Below are 14,204 nucleotides of genomic sequence, written 5' to 3' on the forward strand. Positions count from 1 at the left end.
TCCAGTAAACATACCTTTCAAAGATACACAGTTACACGGCGTGTAAATTGTTACAGGAGACAAAATGGCGGCTACAGGAAACAGCGTGGAAGGTTACAACATTTCTAAGAGCAGAAGTGGTTTTGAAGTAATAAGTGAAGGGGGAAAAAAATAGCCTAACCTTCTCAAGATAACCACGAGAACAAGAAAGTGCCGCGGTGCTGTGCCTGAGGAAGTGAGCACAGTGCTGGCTGGAGCCTTCTCACAAAGGAAGTGAGTACTCGCTTCTCTTCTTACAAACCATCTCATTTAAGTCAGAATCAACCCGTTGGCGTATTCTTGGCAGTTAGCCCTCAAATAATGTAACACATGTATGCACACTGATTCAACAACTGATGTTAATATAAAAATGTAGGCAATCTTCAACTGAGAAAGGGGAGGGTTTCAAAATGAAGGTTTGGATATACTGTCCAGTTCCATTTATATGATGTTCCAGAAAAGGCAAAATTATAATGACAGAAGGGGATGGGAGCTAGGGGTCAGGAGACTACAGAGAGACATGAGGGAATTTTTAGGGTGAAGGAATGGTTCCACATATTAATTGTGATAGTCATTAAATGACTATGAATTGCCACATTCATCAAATGGTACACCTAAAATGAGTGAATGCTATTTTAAGACTAAATTTTTAAAATCAAGGTTTATAACTTGGCTTTTGGAATACATTTTTTTCAATAAAAGTATGCTACCAAGGAGGTAAGGTTCCAAGCTAGCCCACCACACCCCAAATATGAACCAGACTTTGGGTACAATCAAACAGCCTAGAAGTTCCCCAAGTCCAGAGACTTCAAACCTACAGCTCCTGGAGGTCTGATGTACATTCCAAGCCCTGGCAGGCAGAGAGAGAGAGGAAAAGTCTGATGTCAATCAACAGGTATGGCGTTCCAAGCATGGGTTGGACACAGCAAGACGGCAGTGAGAAGATGGAAGGAGAATTAGGAAGCAAAGGCAGAAGCTGGAAACCCCTGCGCTTCACCATCCTCTAAGCAAACCTGTAATTCATACTTACTAGGTGAAGACAGGGGAAGCCAGAGGTACTTATGCTCTGCCGATGGTACTGGCCAAGGTTTGGCGGGAGGGTAAACTGTTTCCTTATTTCCGCTGAAGAATACCTTGGATTAAAACAGAAAAATCTAAATGAACTGATTTTTTAAAAAATCATCACAATTATAGATGCAGTCCTTGATATCACGTTATAAAACTTATGCCCTGGCTGGACGATGGGCAAAGTTGACGAAAATATTCCCAGTGACCTGCTGGTGGAGGTCACAAGTTTTTGTCTGATAATATATACTCCTACAAAGCTCACAAAAGCCAGGATGATGGCACTAAAGGAAGCAGAGTTTGGGCCCAAGAAAAAAATTCAGGGCATTGGCTCAGTCTCCCAGAGGAACTGTCTCTAACTGAGGACATCTAGTCAGAGACCCAGCAAGGTCCTTTAAATCCTGAGCTGCCATTTTGATCCAGCCATTCTCATTTCAAGCAGCTGAACGCTCTGGCCAGCTGCCTGCTCAAACAGAAAACATTAGAGAACTAGAGAACTTTCCAGGGACCTTTGTTGCACCTGGAATTCCCAAGGACTATGTTTCTTCAAAACTATTCTGAGTAGAGCACCCCTTTGTACCACCCGTATTGACATTGCTGAGCCCTCAGCCAACACCCCTAGAAGGCTGGAACCAAGCATAGGACAGAAAGTTGTTCTCCATCGTCTACTCATGCCTGCTGGTTCGAGCCTGCCAATGGGAGATTCCCAGCTTACAAACACATTGAGTCCTTGGCACTTATTTGTCAGTCCTTTGTTTGGCACTCAGAACACATTTCTCATGAAATCAGTTGTTGGTGCTTGGGATTCTCAGGCTAGTTCACAAAAGCATATTTAAACCACAATGAGGCTGAGGGATACAATTTAATACCACTGTAGCATACAATTAGAAGCTAACAGATAACTAAGGATCAAATGAGATCATATGTTTGAAATATGCTGTGAGTCTAACAAGGGGATATAAAAGTTTTAAACATTACAATTTTAAAAATGTGTTGTGTAACATAGGTATAAAACAAAAGTTCTGATATTAATCACTTCCGTGTGTACAATTCAGTGATTTAATTACATCTGCAAAACTGTTACCATCTTCATCCATTACCAAAATTTTTCATTACCCTAAACATAAACTCTGTATCCATTAAGCAATAACTCCCCATTCTACACCCCCACACCGATAATCTCTCATCTATTTTCTGTCTCTGTGAATTTGTTTAGTCTAGATATTTCATGTAAATGAAATCATGCAAAAATTGTCCCTTTGTGACTTGTTTTTTCACTCGACATGACATCTACAAGGTTCAACTATGTTGTAGCACGTATAGAACCTCATTGCTCTTTATGGCTGAATAATATTCCATTGGGTGTACATGTCACATTTTGTTTATCCATTCATGGGTTGATGGACACTTGGGTTGCTCTACCTTTTAGCTTCTGTGAATAATGCTGCTATGAATAATGGTCTAAAGACATCTGTTGGAGTCTCTGCTTTCAGTTCTTTGTGGTATAAACGTAGAAGTGGAATTGTCAAGTCAGATGGTAATTCTATGTTTAACTTTTTGAAGAATCACCATACAGCTTTCCACAGCAGCAACGCTCTTTTACATTCCCGTCAACAATGTATGAGGGTTTCCATTTCTCCACATCCTTGCCAACACTTGTTACTTTCTAGTATTTTTAATCATAGCCATCCCAATGAATAGGAAGCAGTTTCTCGTTATGGTTTTGATTTGCATTTCTTTACTGACTACTGATGAACACATCTTTCATGTGCTTACTAGCCATTTGTATCCTTTTATTTTTATTTTTTTTGAGAAATGTGTATTAAAAGTCCTTTGCCCACTTAATGGGATTGTTTGTCCTTTTGCTATTGAGTGGTAGCAGTTCTTTATATAGTCTGGATATTAAATGTTTATCAGATATATGATTTCCAAATATTTTTCCCATTCTGTAGGTTGTCTTTTCACTTTCTTGATCATGTCCTTGGAGATACCAAAGCTTTACATTTCAGTGAAGTCCAATTTATCTATCTTCTTTCCTTTGTGGCTCATGTGTTTGGTGCCATATCTTAGAATCCACTGCCTAATACATGATTCTACCGATTTTCCCCTGTAATTTCTTCTAAGAACTTTTAGCTTTAGCTCCTGTACTTAGGTCATTGCTTCATTTTGAGTCCAATTTTTTAAATATGGTATGAGAGGGATCTAATTCCATTTTCACATGTGGATGTCCAGTTTTCTCAGCATAACTTCTTTTTTTTTAAATTTTTATTGTATAGTACAACATATATAGAAAGCAAAGAAATAAAAAAACAATAGTTTTCAAAGCACTCTTCAACAAGTGGTTACAGGATAGATCCCAGAGTTTGTCATGGGCTACCATACGAACCTCTCATATTTTTCCTTCTAACTGCTCCATAAAATAGGAGGCTAGAGAGCTTAAATAATTTTTTATCATCACATTCAACTTTTTTCCTTCTTTTTTTGTGAAAAATAACATATATACAAAAAAGCTATAAATTTCAAAGCACAACACCACAATTATTTTGTAGAACATATTTCAGACTTTGACATGGGTTACAATTTCACAGTTTTAGGTTTTACTTCTAGCTGCTCTAAAATACTGAAGACTAAAAGATATCAATTTAACGATCCCACATAATCCCACAGTGCCAGGTTTGGATTCATCCCTGGGAGTCATCTGCCACATCACCAGGGAGACTTTCACCCCTGGATGCCATGTCCCACGTAGGGGGGAAGGCAACAATTTCACGTGCAGAGTTGGGCTTAGAGAGACTGAGGCCACATCTGAGCAACAAAAGAGGTCCTCCAGAAGTAACACTTAGGCATGCCTATAGGTAGTCTAAGCTTCTCCGCTACCTACATAAGCTTCACAAGAGTTAGCCTCAGTATCAAGGGCTTGGCCTATTGATTTGGGTATCTCTAAAGTTTGACACAGTATCAGGAGATTCCCTGATGGTAAGATTTAATAGTTCCATAGTCTTCCTCCCTCCCTCAGGGGACTTTGCCAATACTTTTTGATTATCTGCTTAATAAACTCTAGGATGTTTCCAGGCATTATAATATTCTATATAGGATTAAAGGACCTCTTTCTTATTCTGTGCTTCCTGTGTTTCAATTGTTCAAATGAGCTATACAGATAGGTTGAACTAGATTACTCAACATAACTTTTTGAAGAGAATTATTTCCCCATTGAGTGAATGTGGCACTGTTGTAAAAAATAATTAGCCATTGGCATGTGTTTGTTTCTGAATTCTCAATTATATTCCATTGGTCTGTTTGTTTGTCCTTACACCAGTACTATACATTTTTTCCCCTTAATTTTATTGTGGTAACATATGAACATCATAATTTTTAAATAAAGCCTATTTTATTTTCTCCATTATAATATGCATAATTATTAACTATCCCAGTTTGAAAAGGTTTCTAACACGTTCTGTTTGCCTCTCAACCTTGGCAATGTGGTAGAACTTGAGAGGATTCTGGTCCCAACTTTGGCATCCATTCTTCCTTCCCAAGAGCACCCCGGTTTCCTTTCCGTAGTCTCATATTCTTGTTATATACTGTCTAGATAGAACTACAAATCAAAGGAGTGGCCATATAAACCAAAACAGGAAAATCTTCTCTTCTTCCTAGGATTCTGAATGTTAAATGAATGCAAGGATGGAAGAAAAATCACATTCATACTAGTCATGGCTCCTTGCATTATAATGCAATGAAGTATAAAGACTCAGAGGAAGTTATAGCAGACAGCAATAACTGTTCTCTTTAAAATCTTGCAGCATTTTCTTTTTTTAATTTAAAAAAAGTACAAGAACCGGTAGAATAAGAAATAAGTACTCGATTAGCCACCGGGTAAATGCAAATCAAAACCAAAATGAGACACCACTTTGCACCCACTACGATGCCTTTAAAATGAAGTTGTCAATAACAAGTGTGGAGAAATTGGAGCACTCACACACTGCTGACGGGATCTGAAAATGGTTTGGACACGCTGCGCACTGCTCTGGCAGTTCCTCAAAACATTAAACACAGTTATGATATGACTCAACAAATCCACTTCCAGGTATTTACCCAAGAGGAGCGAAAACATACCTCCACGCAAAAATGTGTGCACAAATTTCATAGCAGCATTATTCAGAATAGACAAAAAGTGGAATCAGTACAAATGTCCCAAGTTATCCTAAGTGAATGAAGTCAGACCAAAAGACCACATATTATATGAAACGTCCAGAACAGGCAAATATAGAGAGACAGAAAGTAGATTAGTGGTTTCTTAGGGGTGGGGACTGGAGGGAAATGGGGAGTGACAGCTAATCGGTATGGGGCTTCTTTTTAGGGTGATGAAAAATGTTCTAAAGTTGACTGTGGTGATGGATGCACAACTCTGTGATTATACTTTTTTTTTTGGCTGGGGGGTGGCGGTGCATGGTCTGGGAATCGAATCCAGGTCCCCTGCATGGAAGGCAAGCATTCCACCACTGAGCCACCCGTCACCCTGCACCCTGTGAATGGACTTTTAATAAGTGAATTATATGATATGATCTATAACCCAGTAAAGATATATGTGAGAGAGAATGTAAGTATTCTACAGAGAAAAAAGTAAAGACAAAAATGACCACATTTAGTGTAACAGGAATGGAGGAGAATTTCAGATTTTTTTGCTTAAGTACTCAATAGACTGATCTTTATTACAAGCTGGACAATCACTATTATTTTTAAAATCAACAGATTAGACCACTGACTGAAGAGACAAAAGATCTATCTTTCATAAACAACACTGTATCTCGTGTATGGCACCTCAGAAACCCAAAGCAAGGCTGTAGTCATTTGTTCCCTTTAGAAGATGACCATAAGCTGCAAAGGGCCAAGATGACCAAGCAAATGCCCTATTTACAAGCTGACCTTTTCACAGACAAGACTAACTTCTGCCGAGACTTGTGCCATCGGGACTTCCCCAGAACATCATTTGAATAACAAACTTTCATCTCATGGCTATTCTAAAAACTTTCTTATCAAAGACCAGAGGCCAGGTGGGCCATGGTGGCTCAGCAGGCAAGCATGCTTGCCTGCCATGCCAGAGGACCTGGGTTCGATTCCTGGTGCCTGCCCATGTTAAAAAAAAAAAAAAAAAAGACCAGAGGCTGATGGATATGTCTAAAAATGTTCAGCAAAGGAAGTGGTACTGCCAGGGAATCAAAAAATGACAGGAGAGAAGGCTCTTACTTTCTTTTTGAAATAAAATCTGTCGTCCTAGGCCAAAGCCACAGTGTTCTTTTCATCACGAAATCAGAATGTTCCTGCTCTCCAGTCCTTCTTCAACAGAAGAAGCTGCTTTTCTGTTCCAATAATCCAGTTGGACTTTTCTAATTCCGAGCCATAGAACTGGTCTTCTTCCCTGACATTTCAGGCCTGACCCCGTACCTGACATCAATCTTATTTCCTGTCCATACAGAATCGGTTATACCATCGATAATTAAAACCATCCCCTCAAACTGTCGAATAAGGAGATAGATTTTTTTTGGTCCTTAAAATGAAAATAGGGAGTCCATTCCACATGGAAAAGAACTGCTCTGCCATCACTTAAATAACTTCAAAATAACGTATCTCTAGGGAGGCCCATCACACATATTAGACTGCAAAAATAGGCCAGAAGATAAAGTTACATGTTAGTCAAGCTGTGGGAGCCCTAGGATGTCCCATACCCCTGGTGGGGTTGTATATTGGTTCAGTGCCTCTGGAAAGTAGTACTGTAATATGAAACAGGAGCCATAAAACTGTCATTACTCTTTGATTGAATCTCACTGTGCAGAATATACCCTATGGAATTCATAAAAACAAAAATATAATTTGATCCGGAACGTGCATACTATACATGACAGCGAATAATTCACAAGGACCAGAGCATTGCACACTAGGAAGAAATCAGCAATCGTAACATAAAATACATGCAAGCCATTGTGCCATTTAAAGTGACAAAAATATGCATGACGTTGACCCATGAAAACTTGCACACAAAATAAGTTAAGTAATTTACAAGCAAAATGTAGTGGGGTATTGAGTACAAATACATACAGTTTATGTATAAATATACCTCAAGCATCAGAAATACTTTGGTCACATTAAGGTAGTTGAATAACTACTTCATTCAGCTCTGTCTCCTGTGAAGTTGCTTAGGGTCATAATTTTAAAAAAGATAGATGCAAATAAAGTAGGATACAAGCACAGGTGTACTACTTAAGAATTTTAAAAACTTTTGTAAACATCAGCTTTTATGTTTACTGATAAGGAGCTTCAATATCAAAAAAGCAAATAGAGCTCGAGTGTCTAAGCCAGCCCTCTCCATCTCTACCCTGGCTCTAATGATGTGGGAAGACTGCAAGTAAGAGAACTCAGTCCGAGCAAAAGCTCCTGCAGGCGTGGTGTTGATGCAGCTATTATGTGGGGGGTTATTTCCCTCTGCATTAGTGTCTCAGAACAAATTTGACATGTCCCACTAGTAAAGTTTCATGATACCAGATTTGTGTCACAATGAGATCTCCTCGATGAGTTAGGTTGTCCTTCTTCCAAGGAGCTCAAAGTGCTTTATAAACATTGTCTTCTTTATATTCACAGATTTTAATGGAAGAGAGCATTGGGGTTTGTTGAGAGTCTCAATACCCATACTTGGGAGTCAGAACGGCAGTAATGGATTTGGAGATTTGGGTGATAGGGGAGGGGTAGCAAAGCTCTGTGTTTCAGGTCAGAGGATAATTATGTTAGACAGCAGGACTAACAAACAGTGGAAGTCAGGATGGGTCAAGGCTTCCCACGTGTGGCCTCTGGATCATTTGCATCAAATCATCAGTTACTTAATAAATATGAATTAAAATTTCTGAATCCTATCCCCACATCTTTTCCCCATAGTCAGCCATTCTAGATTTAATGTGCATCCTCTTTGGTGTTCTTGTAGTGTAGTAGGAATGCACTTTAATTTACGTACCTGGCATTGTGTTATAAATAGCTTACATATCGATCCTTTCCTTTTGTAAACTTTAAGACACCTATAATTTAATCATAGCCACCAATATGGAAGGCATACCTCCCAAACCATCCAACAACCACCTCTGGCACCAGGTGTGAAGAGTGCTGTTATTCTTTTGAGAGCTGAGCTTGATGTATACATGTGACAATGGTGTAACTCAAAGGAAAGAATATTAGAGCATAAACCCAAAGATGACACATCTGTGTTCTATTAGTAACAGGAGGATTTCCAAGAATGAGAGGTCAGTGTGCCTACTTCCCCACTTCCTCTTCCCAGAAGATAGATTACTACTTGTTAATGTCTACTTTAGAAGAAACTGTTAGAGTGCTCAGAATTTTTCAGAAAAAAAAAAAGTGCAGATTCAGAGTAGAGTCATGCTTGATAACTGAATGTGTTTTTGTTTTGGGGTGGAATCGGGGTGGGGTGTTTGAGCACCAGTGCCCATGACTTACTAAACAAAGCTAAAAAGAAAAAGAAAAAAAAGGCCAGGTAAAAACGTTTTTATACAGCAATTCCAGGTGATTTTTATGCCCACTTAAGTGGAAGATTCACTGATTGTACAAGATTGTGAGAGAACGGTTGGCTCATCCATTCATTCATTCACTCATTATGTACTGGGGGCATCCAAAGTGTCAGACTGCCTGCTAAGCACTAGTGAATGAAGATGAGGAAGATATTATGCTGCTTCTGGGAAGCTCAGTCCAGCAGGCATGGCCTGAGGGTGCAGCAGGGCAGACACATAACTGAACTAATGTGCAAGTATTAAAATACAGGATTGTGCACAGGGCCTTGTGAATAGAGAAGGGAGCTGTTAATGTAGCCTCAGAATGCCAACTTCTGGGTTGAGGGGACACTTGAAAAAAAAATGAGTACGAGCAGGCCTGATGGAAAAGAAGACAATGCATTTCACACTTTTTTCTTTAACCATCTCATGACATCTAGACATCACGTTTCCTCATTTCTATTTCAAGTATTGCAACCACCACAATGCTATTTCTTTACAATAGCTGGGGATTCAGTCCTGACTTTTGCTGTTTGCCAGCTGTTTGAGCTCAAGTACACTAGTTAACTAGGCTGGGCCTCAGTTTCATTATAAACGAAATGAAGGGGCTTAGCTATAGATCTCCTGGACACCTTGCCAGCTTTCACTGGCAAAGATGTTCAAGAATATCCAAGTGGAACAATAAGCACCAGTCCCTCCACCAGCAGCTGTACGAGGAAACCAAACAACCCTGGAAGGCTTCTCTCTGGCTTCCACCCCCAAAAGAAAATTATTTTATTATATAGTATGGCCAGCAGCCAAGATGGTTGGAAGAATTTTAAAGCTGATTCAAGGAAAAAACCTTGTTCGTAAGTACTTAAAGAGGTTTGGGGGAAGCAGGAGGTTTTTTGTTTGTTTGTTTGTTTCATGGGCAGGCACGGGGAATCAAACCCAGGTCTCTGGCACAGCAGGCGAGAACTCTGCCACTGAGCCACCAACCTGAGGCTTTTTTGAAGCTGACATGATTTAAACAATAGTGAAAGGAGTGGGACAAAGAAAAGGAAACATAATTTACTCTTAATAACCAACAACTGACTGTAAAACAGTCAACAAATACAAAGCGTAAAGTACAGAGGTAGTGATAAATAATAATTATAGAAATTTGTGGATGGCATAAATTTGGATATATGGTATAATTATACCTTGCGAAATAACCATTGTTCAGGACTATATATGATTTACACCTAGTAAGCATGAAAAAATGTTTCTCCCAGAAAATTACTGTTAAAGCAGAGTAGTTTTTATGAAAAATCAGGGTTTTTTTTCTCTTAATTTGTTGCATGTAGAAAAACTGACTGAATAATGTAAATGTCAAAGTGTTGGGTCACAGCGCATAGCACTAATAGGTTCTGAAAACACAGGGCTAGCTTAAGAGTAAGTAGCAGTTCTTGGTGTTGGAAAACATGAAAGTGATCCAAAATTTTTTCTGAGATGATTTTCAGATATGTTAGGTAAAGCACATTTTTTAATCAAATAAACTACAAAATGCATTTCTGTCGCAAATGATACATATATATCCATCCATAGCCACACATGCACATGTGTCTTAAGCGCTAAAGTCTGGAATAAATTCCTCAGGAGTCCTTCTTCAGTTTGAAGCCACATAATAGATTATTCCAGGTTTTAGAGTTTTTCGTATCTTCCATCTCTTCTCATAAACAGTATTGACATGAATGCAGCTTCTCTAAAGCGGATTCCACAGGTAGAAACACGACAAATAACTAGAAAGAGAAGTTTATTCTTTATTAGCAACGTGTGGAGCTCATGCTTCTTCCTCGTAGGGGACTCCCAAATCCCTCTCACTTGGAAAATTCCTCTGAATACAGAAGAATATTTATTAGATGACTTACAAATTCGAGGGTAACAGCAGGAAGCCTAGAGAAGAAAGTATTCGATGCCTCTAGTGCCTCTCTAAGACATCTTCTCTCCCCAGCAATTCTAAATCTTCCATAGATGTTAGTTTCTGTCTGACATAGTCACCCCTACTGATTAACAAAAGAACATCTGTAATTACTGAGTACTTTTCTGTTTGTAAATGTTTAAATAAGAGAACGCTTCTCCATAAGAGCATATAGACACATAAAGGAACAGACCTAATATATGTAAACTAAAGTCCACAAAGTGGAGGAGAGACAAAATGGAAATAGAAGTAATATTTAAAGAAATGTTGTTGATAAAAATTCCAATATCAGATTTTAAAATACCCTATAAAACCCCATTAGAATAAATACAAAGAAAATAAAATTTAGACACATCATAGTAAAACTAATGAAAACCAAAGAAAGAGAAACATTTCTAAACATCCAGAGAAAAAATACATTACCTTCAAAAATACACTAAGATTGATAATTTTCTTAACCAAAAAAAGTGGTAGTAAAACAAATGCAATGACATCTTTAAAGTGCTAAAAGATAACTACCAATCTAAAAGTTTCAACCTAGTGAAAAATATCCTTAAAAACAGAGAATTTCTTCCCAGCAGTCCTATACTAAAAGAAATGTAAGAGAGTTCTTCAAGCAGAAGGAAAATGATCCCAGATGATAAAAAAGCACTGAAAGCAAAACTGGTAAACCAAAAGGGTAAACGTGCAGGTAAATCTAAAAAAGAATGATTGCACAAAATAATTACAATAACAGTAATTTGGAGGTTATGATATATGTAGAATAAACTATATGTCAACAACAACACAAAAGGTAGGAGAAACAAATACTTTTCACATGTTCTAAAGTGCTTGCGTTGTCTGGGAAATTATAGGAGCACTAATTAATATTAAAATCCTCATAAATCAGCATGCATTTTGTAATCTCCATGGTAACAGCAAAAGAATAGTAAAAGAATATATAACTAACACACAAATAGAGTTGAAAATGGAATAATAAAAAAATGCTTGGTCAATCCCACAGAAGGCAATGTACATATTTAAAATATACAATTTGTTAAATTTTGACATAGGCATACATCCATGAAACCACTACCACAATCACAAAGTTTTCTCATGCTCTTTTGTAATCACTCCCCTTATCTCCTACCCCTATGTCTCCAAGTAACTATTCATTTGTTTTCTGTTACTACAGATGAGTGGTATTTTCTAGAATTTCAGGTAAATGGAGTAATATAGTATGTCTTTCTCTCTCTTTCTTTTGTGGTCTGGCTTCTTTCACTTAGCATAATTATTTTGAGATCAATCTATGTGTGTCAATAGTTCATTCCTTTTTTATTATGGAAGAATATTCCATTTTATAGGTGTGTCACAATTTATTTATCCATTTACTTGTTGTTTCCACTTTCAGACTATTACAAATAAAGCTGCTATGAATATTCATGTGTAAGTCTTTATACAACCTATGCTTTCATTTCTCTTGGGCAAATACCTAGAAGTAGAATGGCTGGATCATTTGGTAGTGTAATATTTAACTTTTTAAAGAAACTGCCAGAGTGCTTTACAAATTGGCTATACACTGCCACTAGCAGGGCTCTAATTCCTCCAAACCTTCACCAACACTTATTCTTGTCAGTCTTTTTAATTTTGGTCATTCTAATAAATGTACTATATGTGGTGGTATCTCATTGTGGTTTTATTTTGCATTTCCCTAAAGACTAATGATGTTGATTATCTTTTTCAGGAAGAGACTTTAAATATAAGGACAGAAAAAAAAACTGAAAAATGAAAGGATGGAGAAAACATGCAATATTATCCCAAAAAAGCTAGTGTTGCTATAGTAATATGAGGTAAAAAAAAAAGAATTTTAAGGCAAGAAGTATTACTAAAGATAGACATTTTCTAAATGATCAAAGGTTAATACACCAGAAAGATACAATTCTAATTACATATGTAACTAACGATACAGTCTAAAAATATTATGCATCAAGATCTGACAGAAGAAGGAAAATATCAGTTTCACAATTATAGAAAAAATATAAAAACACCTCTCTCTGTATGTGATAGAAACTGCAGATGAAAAAATTAGAAACTACAGGATTTGATTATAAAAATACTTGACTTAACTTACATATATAGAACACTACATCTAACAACTGCAGAATACATACTCCTTTCAAATACACAATAAACATTTATCAAAATTGAGCATATACTGGGTCATAAAGCAAATCAAAACAAATTTCAAAGGACAGTAATCACGCAGAGTAAGTTCTCTGACACCATAGTGGAATTAAACCAGAAATTGAGAAAAACTCACTAACTTTTAAAAGTACAAATAGTTGCTTATTTTTACAAATGACAATTTTAAACATCAACTTCTTTCCATTTATGTACCTAAAGTTCAATAAATGGATTTTTAAAAACTGGATAAACACTAAAAAGAAATAAAAAACAAGAGAGAAGAATTTGTAATATCTAGATATAGCTATAGTTATAAACTCTATTCTAGTTTCTATTTTGAATATGTAATTTTTTCATGCTTAAATATAAAACGTATAAAGGAGAACACTGTAAAATGTCTCCCTTCTACTCTCGTCTGCCAGGTCCCCACTCCATAGATAAAATCACAGATATTCTGTATCCTTCTGTATCTATATGGTATTCAAGCAGATACATTTATATATTCTTTCCCCCATTTTCTACACCAATGGCAATATACTCTACTGGTGATCTACATTTTGCTTGTTTTCACTTTAAGTACACAGAACATCCTCAAACTTTTTTTTACTGCTAAATATGCATTCTAACATATGAATTTCTTAATTTGTCTCTTTTGCACATTTTTGCTGTTTTTTTTTCCAGCACAAATAACACTCAGTAAATTGACACGTGTTAATTCACACATGCATGAATTTGTGGAATGAAGTCCCTAGAATCAGAATTGCTGGCTCAAAGGTTTGTGCAATTGTCCTTTGCGGTATTTCACCAATTAATACTCTAACCAGTTATATAAGAGAGTATACAAATGATTTCATCAAATTTGAAGAGTTAATGAACTAACAGGCTATTCTGCCCAGTGTTATCCGTAGCTATCCTATAGAGTTAAGAATCTGTTTATCTGATAAGCAAAACTAAGGTCCCCTTCAGAGTCGATTTTTCCCCCTTTGAGGGCAGGAAGTTGCTATCTATTAAATTTAATCCCTTTGTTGACAGGCCAACACAAAGTATAGTTATCTTCTGACAAGCTGACAATTTGGTTTAGACACATTAAGTGTGAGGTATCCAGGAAGACTTACAAGGGGAGGTCAAGTTAGCAGCTGGATAAACAGGTCTGGAGCAGAAAGCAGAGGTCCAGGCTGCAGAGGTAAATTTGGCCAGACTTGAGCTTGGGTTTGTTTTTACCACAGGGAAGGAGATCTATACCTCCCCACTCGTGGGTTCTCACCTGTTCCCCTAGCCATCCATCATCTCAAGTCTCGAGATGTGGTGCCTTCAATGGTGCAGTTATAATCTGTGGTTCTGGAACAAAGTCACTCAGCCTGACCAAATTTGAGCAACTGAACCGGCCCCTCATTCCAAGCCCAAGCGTCCATTTGCATATTTTAGCTTCGATTCCTCTTTGATGAGTCCAATCTCTGAGTAAGGGCCAGTTAACA

The 14,204-nt window shown here is 37.4% G+C and overlaps 1 protein-coding gene across 7 annotated transcripts in view; it reads right to left on the bottom strand.

Moving 5' to 3' along the window:
* Positions 1-14,204, bottom strand: part of DOCK8 (dedicator of cytokinesis 8) — a 243,357-nt gene that overhangs the window by 189,841 nt on the left and 39,312 nt on the right. For 3 of the 7 annotated variants that reach the window (XM_077148339.1, XM_077148335.1, XM_077148340.1), the window contains exon 2: positions 1,049-1,151. In XM_077148339.1, the coding sequence (XP_077004454.1) occupies positions 1,049-1,151 (103 nt within the window). The other 4 variants (XM_077148342.1, XM_077148338.1, XM_077148341.1 and 1 more) reach the window with 2 other exon arrangements.

The sequence above is a fragment of the Tamandua tetradactyla genome, chromosome 2, assembly GCF_023851605.1.
Source record: "Tamandua tetradactyla isolate mTamTet1 chromosome 2, mTamTet1.pri, whole genome shotgun sequence".
Taxonomy (NCBI): Eukaryota; Metazoa; Chordata; class Mammalia; order Pilosa; family Myrmecophagidae; genus Tamandua; species Tamandua tetradactyla.